This window comes from Neomonachus schauinslandi, chromosome 6, assembly GCF_002201575.2.
Source record: "Neomonachus schauinslandi chromosome 6, ASM220157v2, whole genome shotgun sequence".
NCBI lineage: Eukaryota > Metazoa > Chordata > Mammalia > Carnivora > Phocidae > Neomonachus > Neomonachus schauinslandi.
Window position 1 is genome coordinate 51,365,176 of NC_058408.1, and position 14,758 is coordinate 51,379,933.

Consider the following 14,758-nt stretch of genomic DNA (forward strand, 5'->3'; position numbering starts at 1 on the left):
CAGTTTCCTCATCTGGAAAATCATAATAAGGATGCCTGCCCTACTTCACGAAGTAGTCAGAAAAAGATGCAACCAATGCAGCGGAAGTACTTTTAAAGTTTAAAAAAAAAAAAAAGCGCAGTGTGAGGACAAAGCATTATTTTTCTTGTCTAGATTAATTAATATGGGCTCTAATCCAACAAGAACATAATCATCTACTGTCTGGGGAGAAATGTCCTCCCTGTGATGACATCCAGGAAAACCATTTTGCAACTCCATATTCTGAGAGGACCCCCTCCCCTCAGCAGTCATCATAAGGCCTTCGTCAGGTGCAAGCAAGAGCCCTGGAATGACCCTCACTGGCCACGTTTCTTTTCATTCCTCCACAAGAACCAAATACATGCTCACATTTCCTGTATAGATTTTTATGACATTTCTACTAAGTAGAACAACCATCTCTATAAGCTCTGTTGCATTAATAGTTTTATCGGAACATAATATCCAGTCTGCTTCTTAGGCTTTGCCAATCTGTTTCCTGGGTTCTATTATAGCACATTTCATAAAAACCTGTTTTGCCAAACATTCTACTGTTTGGTACACAGTTATTGGTCCTTTCATTAACTCCAATTTTAGGGCTGAATGCTAGTGTATAATTTTAGCAGCATTTTTATGCCTCTTGGGATTAAGAAGATCATGAAGGTGTTGCCCTTCCAATTACTGCACCTGTCCAAGTATTTCTCTTCTCAGCCACATATTGTTACTCCATAGGAAGACATGCTTTATTATTGTTCATATTGGAGATTATTCCCAATGACAGTTGGTCAGATCTGCCTGAGGTGCCCCTAATAATAGCTCCAATTTACTACACTTTGGGCATAAAAGAACCATTGAAATGGAGTGTATTGAAGCAGATATCAGACTGAATCATTTCAAGAAAACCTGATATAATCAACTCCCTAAGATTAGAATTGTGCCTATAGAAAAGCAGTTCTTATTCTTCCCACAGGAAGAAAAGCAAGACTTGCCCCTTGCTCCCATGTCCCACCTTCCTCCCCTCTCTTCACCTGCTCCAGGTCTTTGCTTCTCTCTGCCTCCTGTGGGCCCAACCACTGCTTCCTTTACCGAAGCTCCATCTTGCTACTGGGCCCCATGGAGGGCAGGACTGTGGGACCGCATTCGACTCTCATGTTTCCTAGACAAATCCTGCCAGAAAACTACCAATCATCATAAATTAATCACAGTCTGACCCCTCCCTTCAAATATTCAGTTCATCTTCCTCAAAAGATGAAAACCTGGGCTTATGTAGGCTGCCCCTTTCTCTGGGCAACTCTACCCAATGGTTGCTCTGTTAAGACCAGAAGGTCTCCAGTGGGGAAGAGCCCATCCTCTTTTTCTGGCATTTACCATTGCCCAGTTCCCCTGGCCTTTATCTTGACCTGTTGCTCATTTTATTGGCCCTACTGGCAACAATCCATCCCATGGCCTCCAATCCACCTTCTCCTGTCCCCATTTCTCAAGCTACAAAAATCTAAGTCTCTAGTCAGGACTCTAACTGGAGTAGAACTGAAAATTCCAAATCAAGTTATCAATAAGGGGTTGTTGAGCAACCCCTAGAAGTTCATTGCGCAAGTTACAGGCACTCAAAAGAAGCATAAGACATAGTCTCTGCAAGAACTAAACATCTATTTTTTTTTAATTTTTTTTAAATTCATTATTTCCAAGTGTTCAGGTCAAAAGCTTTTATTTTATTTTTTAAATATTTTATTTATTTATTTGACAGAGAGACACACAGTGAGAGAAGGAACACAAGCAGGGGGAGTGAGAGAGGGAGAAGCAGGCTTCCCGCAGAGCAGGGAGCCCAATGTGGGGCTCGATCCCAGGACCCTGGGATCACGACCCGAGCCAAAGGCAGATGCCTAACCAACTGAGCCACCCAGGCACCCTAAACATCTATTTTTTAAAAAGAACCACAAAAGAAATGGTACTCATTTCCAGCTTACCAGGCGCTCTTGGCCTAGGAAGGAACAACATCTGGCTGGTGTCCCAATCGTGAGGGAAGGCAAACCCTGGAAGAGAAGTCACGGAAGGAGCAGTTACTGTGGAGGGAGGGCCCCTGGCTCCCCAGGGCAGGGTGTGAGTTCAGAAGAAACAGAAAGAAGATTGGTGGAGGAAGGGCCTTAAAACCAAGAGAGCGGTGTTACTATGGTGAGCAGTGAGGAGCCATGGTAGGTCCTGAGTCTTTTGGATTTGGGGGTTTTAGGAAGATCAATGTGACAGCCATAAACTGGATAAAGTAAATCTGAGTGAAGAACAGAGACCAGTTGTCAGCTGCTGCATTAATCCTGGCAGGAGATAATAGGAGACTTGACTAATGTCAGGAATTAAGAGAAAGGTATAAATCTGAACAGCAGTTTGAGAGAGAAAAACCAAGACTTGGACAATGTACTGAATATATGAGGTGGGTATGAGGCAGAAATGGGAAGGGAAGCCAGATTTGGAAGCAGCGGTTGAGAGCCCATTCTAGATTACAGAAGGACAAGCAGGAGATGAGAAGATAGGAGGCAGGTAGAGGCAACAGAGTTAAACCAATGGTAAAGAAAGGGTCCCTAGAGAATAGGATTAATCCAAGAAGTTTTAAAGCTAAAGGATATGAATATGATTTAGGATTGGAGGAGGTGAATATGCTAAAATATATAAATATGAAAGAGAAAAAGATAAGAAATCTTTTCTGCCTTCTTCCGGACCTGGAAGAAATGGGAAAGAATGAGTTTCAGGGGAGCACCTGGGTTGCTCAGTTGGTTAAGTTTCTGCTTAACTTATCCCTGATCCCAGGGTCCTGGGATCAAGCCCCACGTGGGGCTCCCCACTCTGCAGGGAATCTGCTTCTCCCTCTGCCTCTGCCCACCCCCTGCTCGTGCTCACTCTCTCTCTCTCTCTCAAATAAATAAATAAAATCTTAAAAAAAAATAATGAGTTTCAGGTAGTGGGATTAGCTCTCGATGGACACAAAACCAGATTCCTTGGAGCCTGGGAGAAGATGAAAAGGAGGGGAAAGAGACCTGGTATGTTGAGTTAGGGATCCAACTGACCTGAGGAGATCAGGCTTCCTCGTAGAACAAAAATCATCCCCTCAGAGTTAAGCTGTGGCAGGAAGCAGGGGAGGCATTGAGTGGCCACCATGAATGTGAACTCAGATACCACAAATGACCTAGAACGGTGGTCTCTCCTAGTTTAAAGCAACCTCAGAAGCATCTACAATAACATTGATTCAACAGCATTCGCCCCTTCACGACATCTCCAACCACAAGTCCCACCAAAAGTTCAGCCAATAGTTATAAACTAATTAAAGTTTGATCCCTCACCTCAAATACTCAACTCATATCATCAATTCATATCATCAATTCATAACATCCCAGCAAGACAACACCCAGACACCTCTGTTTGCCTCTAAGGCTAGAGATCTTACCACATATCCAAGCAGTCTATCCCGTATGCAAACTTCCCCAAGATACAGCCCTGCTTTTCCCAACCACTTCTCAGACATGATTAGGATTTTCTCATCATGCTTTCTCCTATGGACAGGAACTCGAGCTTGCTGAGATCCCTCTTTACATGTGGCACCAAGTTCTGAATGTGAGGTTTTGGGTGAGGGTTGACCAAGCCTAATAAACCATGGAGAAGGCCAGGCCATGGATGCATGGTGGTAACCCAGATTGACTCAAGTGGCCATGGCTCATCACTGTCTCCTCTGGGGACAAAGGAATCATGAATATTGGTGCCCAGTGCAGGCCTAGAAGAAACAGATAGAGGTATGAGGTGGACTGAGTGGACAGAGCTCTGAGCAGAAAGTCAGAGGGATGAGGAAATGAGTTGCTGAGAGCAGCAAGGAAGCAGCTGAGCCAGGGATTAAGGTAGAGTAGAGTTCTGTACAGCCCCGCTGAGGAAATGGGTGGAAATGAGAGAGGTAAATGGAAGGTCCCTTAAGTGGAGGCTAGGTGTGTTGGGAGCAGGTCAAATGTCCAGACAATCCTGACAAAAGAGGGATAAATCAGATGGCCTTACAAAAGCATCTTTGTTTTTTACAGGAGACTCCCTCAGCTATCATCAAGGACGCCCTTTCTCCACAGAGGACAGAGACAATGATGTTGCAGTTACCAACTGCGCCCTGTCCTACAAGGGAGCCTGGTGGTATAAGAACTGCCATCGGACCAACCTCAACGGGAAATATGGAGAGTCCAGGCACAGTCAGGTAAGTGAAGCTCGCCACTGTTATGAATGACCCAGGGCTGTGAAACCCACTGTCACTTAGCTTTATGTGTTCAGTGCACAAGTGGGTCTTACATTCCCCTTTGTAAAAAAAAAAAAAAAAAAAAAGTCAGTCTTGAGAAAGGACTATCATGAAGAGGAAAGTAAGGCAGGCCCTGAAATAAGGGCAGGACAAAGCAGAAACCAGAGGAGGGAAAGAAAAGCATTTGGACTCAGAAGTTAGAACTCACCCAGAGAAGCCTTTGACCACCAGCACGTTCCATTTCATTTCCTCATCTAAACCATCCTATAGAGAGCTTATCAATGTTAGGAACAGCTTCACAGGCTCAACCTTATCTCAAGAAGGGTTCCAGGAAAGGAGAGATCAGAAAACCAGTGTAAACTGGACTATGTTTCCCCAGTAGAGACTACTGTCCACAGACTGGGCTGGGTGATACAATGACCAACTGGGACTTTCCCAGTTTTAGCACCCAAAGGCCAGCAGCCAGGGAAACCCCTCAGTCCTGAGCCAACCAAGATGGCTAGTCACCTTAGGTGGAAACTACCTGACTCTCCCATCAGGAGTGAGCAGTCAAACACGATCATTCTCCACAAAATACTCGTATACTATTGGGATTCTGAAATTCAACACTGATAACTGGTACATGCAAATCTTAAAAGCCAAAAACATAAAGCTGGCAGTAAGAAATAACCTGACATACAGGCCTGATGAACACTCAGGCCACAGGCATGCTTAAAAAGAAAAGGTGGAAAGAGACCCAGCTCCTTGGACGGTATCGGGAGCTGGGCCGCAAAGCTTCCTGTTAGTGGAGAATGGCTAAATCCTCATCTTGGATTCCCCGCTCCTGGTGTTGTCCCTCTTTTCAAGCTGGTGACCTGACATGCATGTCTTTCTCCTTCCTAGGGGATCAACTGGTACCATTGGAAAGGCCACGAGTTCTCCATCCCTTTCGTGGAGATGAAGATGCGTCCCTACAGCCACCGCCTAACGGTGGGGAGGAAACGGCGGTCCTTGCAGTTCTGAGCAGTGGGTCGCCGCAGGCCGACTGACCTTTTCTTTCATTTGTTTGTATTTTATAATATGAAACAAGGGGTGGGGGGTAAGAGTACTGTGCTTTGCAACAAGGGAAGGGTGTTGGAGGAAGCAGGATGTAGCTTCTCGTGGTGCCTGCTGTCCCGGGCCCGGGCCTCGGTCTCCATGCTCCCTCCCCCCTAGTCATCCTTAACCTTCCCCTCCTTTCCCACCAAGGAGGGCAAGTCTGGAATGTTTTAAAGAGACCAACTTGAAGGCAAGTCCTGGGGTCAGATTGCTATGGCACCAGGCCTTCTTTTCCTGGACTCCCAGGAGTTGCCTTTCACTACCAGGTATTCGTGCTCTGGTCACTGCCTTGGATGGCCAGGTTCTCACAGCAGCCCCTGGGAGAAGCCTCGGGAAGAGAGCTCTGTCATCAACACCCCTTCAGAGGAAACAGATTAACCTCACCCCATCCCAACAACCCAAGTCCTTTTTAGTGGGCCAAAGATTCTCGTCTTCTGACACTCTTACCAGCCAAGTGTCCTATTACCTTTTAAGAGCAGTGGCCTCCTTCCCAGCCCCAATCAACCCTGTGCCTCCGTCCATCTTACCCTTAGACCCCCATGGCCCCACAAGCCCAAAGCATTGTCCACACCTGGCCCTGGGCTGCATAGTGGCCGTGTTCCCTGAGGGTCATAAGTCATTGCCCCCTCTCTTGGGTCAGCCAGACAGAACTTCCTTTGTGGGTGAAAGGGGGAGATGGTTGTGGGTTGAGCACTTGGTGTCAGACACTGAGGAAAGGACAAAAGTAGAAATCAGGGCGTCTGCCATTTGAGATTACAGGTCCCGTGGGAAACACAGATCTTACCTAACTCTATTTTCTTATTTCTGGTCCTATTTGTCGTGGATTTTTTTTTTCTGAATTGCAAACGGAAGGCCTCATTTCTGTGTTCAGCCAAGCTCTCCTTAATGTGGGTGGCTTAATAAGGGTTAGAAGAAGAAGTTATATGACCAGCCAGCCATTCCCCTGACTGGGGATTGTTTTTGTTTTTTGCTCTTTTTTGGTCCTGTGGGAAATAGGAATGACCTCTGTAATGAGTTGACATCATGAGAAGCCTTTCTCCATCTTTTATTATTCTGCCTCTGAGAGGAAAAATGAAAAGTGCCAGAGGAAATTACATCTGGAAATCTAAAGGTGAATAGGGGACGACTGTGTGCCTACCTCCCATTTTATGAGATGTGCTCTCTTCACTACCGTGATTTGATTTTTAAGCCCAAGAGAGCTGGAGGCTCTAGAAACCATGACCGTTTGGCTTCTCCAAATCCAGTGTCAGTGGTAGCTATCCCTGAGGCATCTGCCAAAATCCACACCCGGCTCCCCAGCTGCCCTCCCCTTTGCCCCTCGCGTTCCTCTTCTGTTTTCTGTAATGCCCATGGTTAGCCAAACTGGGTCATCTTCTTCCTTCCCCAACCAGTTGCCGGAAGAGCTGGAGAGTTGGCAGTTTCCTAATGGAAACAGCTACACTCTAACCCAGCTCTGATCCCCAGGAAAGGACAGTCCCTTGGGCTGCTGATCACACTTTATGTGGATGAAGCTGGCTGCCACTAGCTGCAGGCACCCTGCCTTAGCAGGCCTCCAAGGCCTTGCCCACCGCTCTGTGAGGCTGTGACTGACAAACCTGGGGCTGAGACGTGGAGACCACATCTCAGGTCACCATTCACCAATCATCATTTCTTAGGTCAGCATGGGCTTCAAAAGAACTAGGAGAAGGAGGAAGAAAGGGAAACAGTCCTGTCCAGAAACATGTAAATTAAATGCAATTCAGCTGGAGAGTGGGAAACCAATGAATAGTAGGGAGCACACTGAAAGGAAGCTGGGGGCTAAGGTGTACGCCCACCTCTGCCATGTTGTTTGTTCTGTGACATCATCAGGGAGGTGGTTTTCTCTCTCCAGGCCTCAGTTCCCCCCTGTTGAATGGAAGCTTGGACTAGAATGGCTACCAACTTTCTTTTTGGTTTTGATAGTCAATAGTGCTAGTTTCTGATCTGAAAATCTAAATAGAAATTGGCATTGATGAGAGAGCATGATTAGTAATTCACCAAAAGCCTTCCTTTATTTAGGAAGGAAGGAAGGAAGGAAGGAAGGAAGGAAGGAAGGAAGGAAGGAAGGAAAAGAAAGGAAGATTCAGAAGTCATAAATAAAACACACACACACATACACACACAGGAAAAAACACTGCAGAGAAGGTAATGCCAAGTAAGAGGCCGAGTTCCTTTTGCCCATAAAAGCAGAGCCCAGGGGCCTGGGTGGTTCCAGTACAGCCTACCTCATCAAGGGACCTGAAACGAAAAGAGATTATGATTCCCTGTGTGGTCAATTCAGGTGAAAGCCAGGAAGTATCAGTGGAAACCAAAACCTGCCTTTCATTACAACCATTTTACCCTATGGAACATTTTTATAAATAGTATCTGCAGTATTGCCTGAATTCATTTCAAAAACTTTTAAAGCAAGAAAAGGACTTCAAAGATTAGCTCACCCAACCTCTTATAAAAGGATGTATAGATTCCTTTTATTAAGTTGAGTGATTTTCTCACGAGCTTTTACCATCTTCAAAAGACACTGTGCCCGTTCTCTCCCCAAGATCCATGATCAACTAAGCTAGAGCTTCTTAACTTTACTCACTGATTCCTGCTTATCTTATTCCTCCAAATTTGTGTTCTTCCCAAGGGTGGATCCAGTAAGTGATATTCACAATGCACTCACCTACACACACCATTTGCTCTCAAGGGACTCACAGGAATAGAAGTGGACCCTGCCCAGAGGCAATTTAAGTGCAGGATTAGGATTTAATCCCAGTCCTAATTATAGGCATTTATAAACCAACAAAACCTACCAATGACTGCAACAGACCCACTGCCTAGATCCAAGATCCAGGTTTTCCTTTTTTCATTTCCCCATCAGATAAAGATAGTTCCCAACAGAGTAACTCACAATTTCCAGGGTTCTTTCTGGAAGGTGGGGGAGGGGCGGGGGGAGACCACAAATCTGTGGAAAACTCCCACAGGGCCTTTAGACTGGATTTAACTGGAGGAGGGAGACTTGCTAGGTGTGGCCACAAGGTGGCGATCACCATCCCTAGTCACCGCCAGTAACTGTGAAACATGGTGGGGATTGAGGACAGCAAGCCCCTCGGGGTTTCCAGAACTCACACCAAACCAAGTTTCAGGAAAACCAGTCAACTGATTTGCACAGGGGATTGAATTGTTAAATAAAAAGAACAATAAAAATGGCAGCAAGGAAATGCAGAGCAAACTTCCATAAATAGTTAAATCCACCCTATGCCTCACCTACACGCTCCAAACTGGGCAGCCCAAGCAGGGGTAAGCCACCTCCTACCCTGTTCCCTGGAAACCAACCAGTTCCCTGCACACTGAAAACTCTTATTTCAAAGACAAAGCCGAAGAACCAAGGTTGCCAATGAGCTCAATGCCAAACCAAACAACCTTAATCACATTTATACTTTTAAAATGTGGTCCCAGCACAGAGCTGTAGATTAAGGGACAGTAGGTCATTATGGAATCGTTTCAAAGAGCTCTTTTAAAAGCATCAGTTGAGAAAAAGTGGAACCTATGAGCAGTAAATGCGCCAAGCTGAGGAGGCTGAAATAGATGAGCTCATGACCTGGACTTGCAAGTATTCCTGGGGAATAAAAACATTTTTCTTCTTTTTCTTTTTTCTTTCTTTCTTTTTCTTTTCTTTTCTTTCTTTTTTTTTTTTTTTTTTTTTAACTTTAACCTCTGCCCAGAATTTCAGGAAAGGTAGAACGACTTACTCAGGGTCTGTGCTTGCTTTTGATCACCTGACTCCTATTCAGTCTCATTCCTACTTCCTTTTCTTTCCCTCCAAAGCAGACATTCTTGTATCTCACTGTCTAGTCCTAAAACTTTGTAAAGGAAAGATTCAAACTTCAGTTTAGTTCCAATAATCCCACAGAAGATGGAATAATTTGTTCATTTGCTTCAAACTTGCCAAGGCCTTGGGACCTTGGAGGCCTGGGGGTGCGGGGGAGATCTGTGAAGTTTGGGAGTCTGCCTCTTACACAAAGCTCCAGATGCCAGGAGTGGCAGACTCAGCTCCACCCAACCTCCCTGGGTGGCCCATCTTTCTCCAGATATCAGTGACAGAGAGGTTCCACGCTCAGGAAAGGCGAGACACCATGCTGGCTTCTGGGTGATGCCTGTAGCCTCTCTTGGCTAGACCTCCAGGTCCTTTGGCCGTGTTCCCTAACATCTTTGACTAAATGCTCCCCCATACTTTTGTTTCTTCTGTAACCCCACCCCACACAAATGTGACCAAGTTTCCCTCAACTGTACTCTAGCATTTGGCACCAACAGGCCAAATGAGAATTCACAGAAAATGAGATCTCCAAAAGCAAGGAGGGAAAAAAGGTCTAGTATACTTAAGTGGGTGTGTTGTGTAGATACAGGTCCAGTTTGAAAGAATGGCTCTGGTTCATCCTAATGGTAGCCACATTAGATTTGCTTATGTCCAGTCTGTGTTCTTCAGGCTTTGAGAATTAGCAGGGAAGAAGAAAACATAAAATATAAAACATAAAATAAAATAATAAAATAAAATAAAACAAATAAAAGAAGCTGATGGATGATTGGAGACTGAAAGCAAGCCTTCTACCAATGGCCCACAGTAGAAGTACAGAGAGCAAGTGTAAGGGTCTAGGGACCTGCATTAATTCCTTGAGTTCTGGTTTCACCTCCCACCAGAGAGCTCCTGTCAGTTCACCCACCTCAGCAGAAACTAAGGCACCAGAGCCCTGTCACTTAGAAAATGAGAAGCAGAAGTGTTTAACCAGTCCTGCCTGGACCTCGCTTTTCCTTCACGGCACTCACAAGCCTGATTTGTCTTCTCCAGCATTTCTGATTAATTTTTCAAGGTCACCTCTTGCCTGGAGCATGACTTCATTGCACCTGCAGCACTTCATTGTCCAAATGTCCTTGGCAAATCTCAGAGTCTTTGGACAGTGTTGCATTTTCTCCAAACCGGAAATCCTCCCTCCTTCCCAAGCTTAATAAGGCTATTGCAGAGTATCCAAATAACACAGCTCTTGTCCCTCAGACTGCTCTGCCCCCTCTGTTAATTTGACAAATCAGCTCCTCCTTGTCTGCTGTGAGGCTGGGCTGATGCTAAATTTCCAGTTCAGAAACATTTAACCCTTTTCGGTCTCACCGCATCTGCCCTTCCAGGTACTGGCTTTGGCTCATTGGCACCATGGGCTCCTGGAGGCAGAGCAAGATCCCAGGAGGCCTGGAACATCTAAGCCACAGAGAGGGTTTGGGTCCCGATGTGTGGCCAGGAGGCAAGGGCACCGATGAGAACTATTGTTTTCTTCCCATTTCTGGTTTAGCAGCCCCAGGGACACCCCGTGTTGCTAACATCCCGCCGCCAGATGCTACTGTGTTCAACACTGCCTCCAAAAGACAAATGTTGGGAACATACCTTCAGAGCAGGAGGGGACTGGAGATCATCTAACCTGACCCTCTCATGTCATACTTCAGGAAAAAGAAGTCCAAAAACGTTAGGCAACTTGCCCAAGTTCACACAGCTAATTAGTAACACAGCTGAGATCAGATCTGATATAGGCCTTTTAATACTTCTCTCCCCAGATGAAGACTAAGAGAAATGGTATTTATTACACTCCTACTACTTTCTAGATATACTGTGCTAGGAACTTTACCTGTATTACTTCATTAAATCCTCACCACAACCCTGACTCAAGTTTAACCATTCGACAGATGAAGAAATGGAGGCACAGAAAGGTTTAGTGACATGCCCAAAGTCACACAGGTCTAAGGAGAGCCATAATCGGAATCCCTCTGCCTAATTCTAAAGCCCTTGCTTTTCCCCTATCAGGAGACTGCTGCCCCTTCTACTTGTTTAGCCAAGTGGCTGCCATCTTGGATTTACTAATGTTTGCACAAAGGGGCTTCTGAAGCCACTTCTCTCTGTCTTTTAAGAAAAGGGAGTTCTTGTGTTGTTTTTTGCCACATACTCCAGGGGACCTTCCACCTCACCCTCAGAAGTAAGAAACAGCCAGACAGCTCTTTCCTTTTCTTTTTTTTTTTCTTTCTCTTTTTATGTTTTTAATTGGGGAGGTAAGAAAAAGTTCCACAGCAGGTTGGTAGCAGATAAAAAAGACTAGGACACAAACATGTCCCCAACCCCACTCCTTTGGGAATATAGTGGCCTCTTTCCCACCCAACATTGGAAGAGTAGGGAATTCCAGAATCATTCTTCTCAAACTGGGGAGAATAAACATGGTGTGTGTTCCTGGATCACCAGTTTTACTCCAGAATTTAAGAGGAAAGGAGTTATGTTATTAATATATTGAAACCAATATAGGCAGTATCAAACGTAGAAATCCCTGAATTTTTAGGCTAAAACCAGCAGGCTGCAGACTGATTGGGCTCTTTCCTCCCAGACTTTCATGAGTACCATGAGAGTGTCCCTGTAGGGACACATCAGTGGAAAAATTGGGGAATGAGGCTAGAGGAAGGCAGTAAACGGATGTTACTACTTCCCTCTTCCAACCTGTCCCTACCTCCTCAGTGGGGATGTGTGTGTTGTCATGGGTTCTCAGAGAACAGTTAGGTACACTCTCAGCTCTCTTTGCCACACTGAGGAATTTAGAAGGAAATTGGTACTGGGTAAATTGTATTTTTGGCTGCCAGGCCCAAACTCCAGAAATGAACCCCTTCCTCTCATCTGAATGCTACTTAGCCATAAAGGAATAGATTTCCCCAAGAAAGAACTTGGCATTTCATGGTCCTCTTCCATGTGGAGGCTGCTGGGGGGAGGTGAGATACCTCTGTGTTAGATGCAGTGGATGCCATGGTTTCTACAAAAATGTCAGCCAAGTAAGTGCCCCCCTACCAACCCCCTTTCCCTGCCCATGGCCTCTAGACTCACACCATGGTTCCACAGATTCAAGGGTCAAAATCTAGATGCGTTACCGATAACATCAATCTCCTCCTTCTTATCCTGAACACACACCCAGGCATCCAGTCATTCCGACCTCAGATGCGCCCCAGGTCCACGGGGCCTCTCAGGTACCCTGAGCAAGTCGCTGTGACTTTGAGGGAGCTGTTATGTTGGGCCCGGGCAGCTGAAACCCACCCTGGTGGTCTCTAGATTGTTGTTCTGAGAAACCATAAACACCAAATCCTTCAGGCCCCCCGAATTTGAGTTTGTCGTTTTAACCTTTAACGGCCTTTTCAGGTAAAAATAACACCGACCAATTTACTGCCTTTGTAGCTACACTGTGCTTGGGAAAAGCATTTACTTAAAAGAAAGACTGGAAGGAAGAAAAAAAAACAAGAAGAAAATGGAGTACATACTCTTCAGGCGATGTACACTTTCACGAACTGAAATAAAAGTAAAAACAGAGGATGGGAGAGGAGAAGCCAACCTCCCCCCTCCTTTCGTGGCACCGTAGCTCAAAGACTGGAATCTCCGCTTGTTAACCATTGTTAACTAGTATTTTTAGCCCTGATTGCTTTTAGCTTCTGTATAGTTCCTTTTCTAAACACATTTTCTATACGTCAATAAAAGATCCGGAAGGAATGGTGTGCGTCTTCTGAGTCCTGTGGGCAACTGCGGAGGCATGCCTTTCTTAATGGCCAGCCTGCCTTCTCCTTTTCTCTGGGCCTCCTCCCCTCCGGGTTTACCGCCACTTCTGCCAAAAGATCTTCTCTGCATCACCTTGTTCTCATCCCTGAAGGTCCTACTACTCCAACTGTGTCCCTTGCCGTCCTTGATCCTGTTCTCTCATTATAGCCTTGATGCCCCTACATTCCTTCCTCTTCCCACTATCTACTCTTCCTCTCTCTGCCTCTCTCTCTCTTTCTTCCTCCTCCACCTCCCACCCACTCTGAATTCTTCATCTCACCCATTGCTTTTACCCTCAGAAGAGGTCCCTGATGGGTGCTAGCCTCTACTGGATGCCCCAGCTTCACCCAGACCGGTCTGGTCTATGGTGTGGAGCCCTTGATCGGCCACAAAGACTGACTCGCTGTCCAGTTCCCTTGACGCTGGAGTGCCCAGTGGTAGCTGGATCTCCAAGGCTCTAGTGCCATCTAGGGGCACTGGCAGAGACTATTTAATTGTCCTAACTTGCCCAGCCTGTCTACCTTCAGCTCAGTCTCCAGCTCCTGTGACCACCTGCCTCTCAGGCACGGTCACCTGGGAAAGCATTCTCCCTTTCCTTCCCTTGAAAATGAGCCCTGTGCACATTGTAAGATCAACGCTCACCTCCAGACCATACAGGTAAGAACCGGCCAGGTAACAGCCCGAAGAGCAGGGGCATGAGGGAAACTTCCATCCAGCTCAGCTCCACAAGCACGCAAGGTAGAAGTGTAGAGGAGACAGTAACAGAGCAGAGTTGGGGGCCTGAACCCAGACAAGTCCTCCCTACACCCTCATTGCAGAGGGAGGGGCATTCCAGGAGACTGCCTGAGGGGAGGGGCATCTGCCTGTCTTGAGTCTCATGACCGTAGGAATTACCCAAGGGGGATGGTGAGGAGGGAATGGCACAAATCAGAGTAAGAGGGCATGGAACAGCATAACCTGTAGAAGCAGGGCTAGGAGTGGTAGAGTCGTCATGTGCTCCTGGCTCCCTGGCACCCCAGAAGGAGTCTGATGACAGAGCTCTCCACAGGCCAGGGGTAGATGGAGCCTTATGAAATTCTAGGGCAAAGAGGGAGCAGTGTTTCTCCATGTTCCCATGTTAAAAGGGAGATAGAGAAATACTTTTAAAGGGACTTAGAGAATACTTTAAAAATTTGGAAATAAAATTGTTTTTTAAGTTCCATTCCTCCCAGGATTCTAGGCTCCAGCAGTCCTGTTCCCAAACCTAGGCCATGTGAGCAACAGGGACAAAAACCCCAGCTTCCAGTCACATGACAGTCTCCCACTGAAGCATCTGCCCTGTGCTGACACTTTTCAGAGCCTATTCCCTGTGGCTCATTTCTTCTTCCTCCATAATTTCCTAAAAAACATTTCGGTGAGGGCAGCAAGAGAAGACCTTTAAAAACAGCCCCATTTCCTGGTCTTCTTTGAAATAAGCCACCCTGGAAACCCACACCTCAGGATGGTGTTACCTGAGGAGGGACCGTTGTAATATGCAGATAAAGCCCATGGCCTGAATCTCGCCCTGCGTGTTATCTGGGAAATGGAAACTAGACGTATACAGTGGAACTTAAAGGAATTTCAGTAATTAGTATTTATTCCTGAGGTGGCTGAATGCTAACATTATGTTTTAACTTAAATGAGTATGATTCACCCATTACTTAAGACCTCTGGGTGCATTTACAAAGATCTGAACACAGATTTAATTATTGCTGTGTTGTGGGAACGAAGAACTGCCACAGGGAAAATTAAAAGTGGATTATTAAGCAAGAGAAATGTTAGCAGCATTAGTCATCAGT

At 45.9% G+C, this 14,758-nt stretch overlaps 1 protein-coding gene across 2 annotated transcripts in view; it reads left to right on the forward strand.

The window, feature by feature from the left end:
- The window catches only part of TNR (tenascin R), an 80,139-nt gene extending 74,870 nt beyond the window's left edge, over positions 1–5,269 (forward strand). For both annotated transcript variants that reach the window (XM_021682610.1, XM_021682611.1), the window contains 2 exons: positions 4,065–4,228; positions 5,150–5,269. In XM_021682610.1, coding sequence (XP_021538285.1) covers positions 4,065–4,228; positions 5,150–5,269 — 284 coding nt within the window. The remainder of the gene's footprint in view (positions 1–4,064; positions 4,229–5,149) is intronic.
- Positions 5,270–14,758: the final 9,489 nt, after the last annotated feature.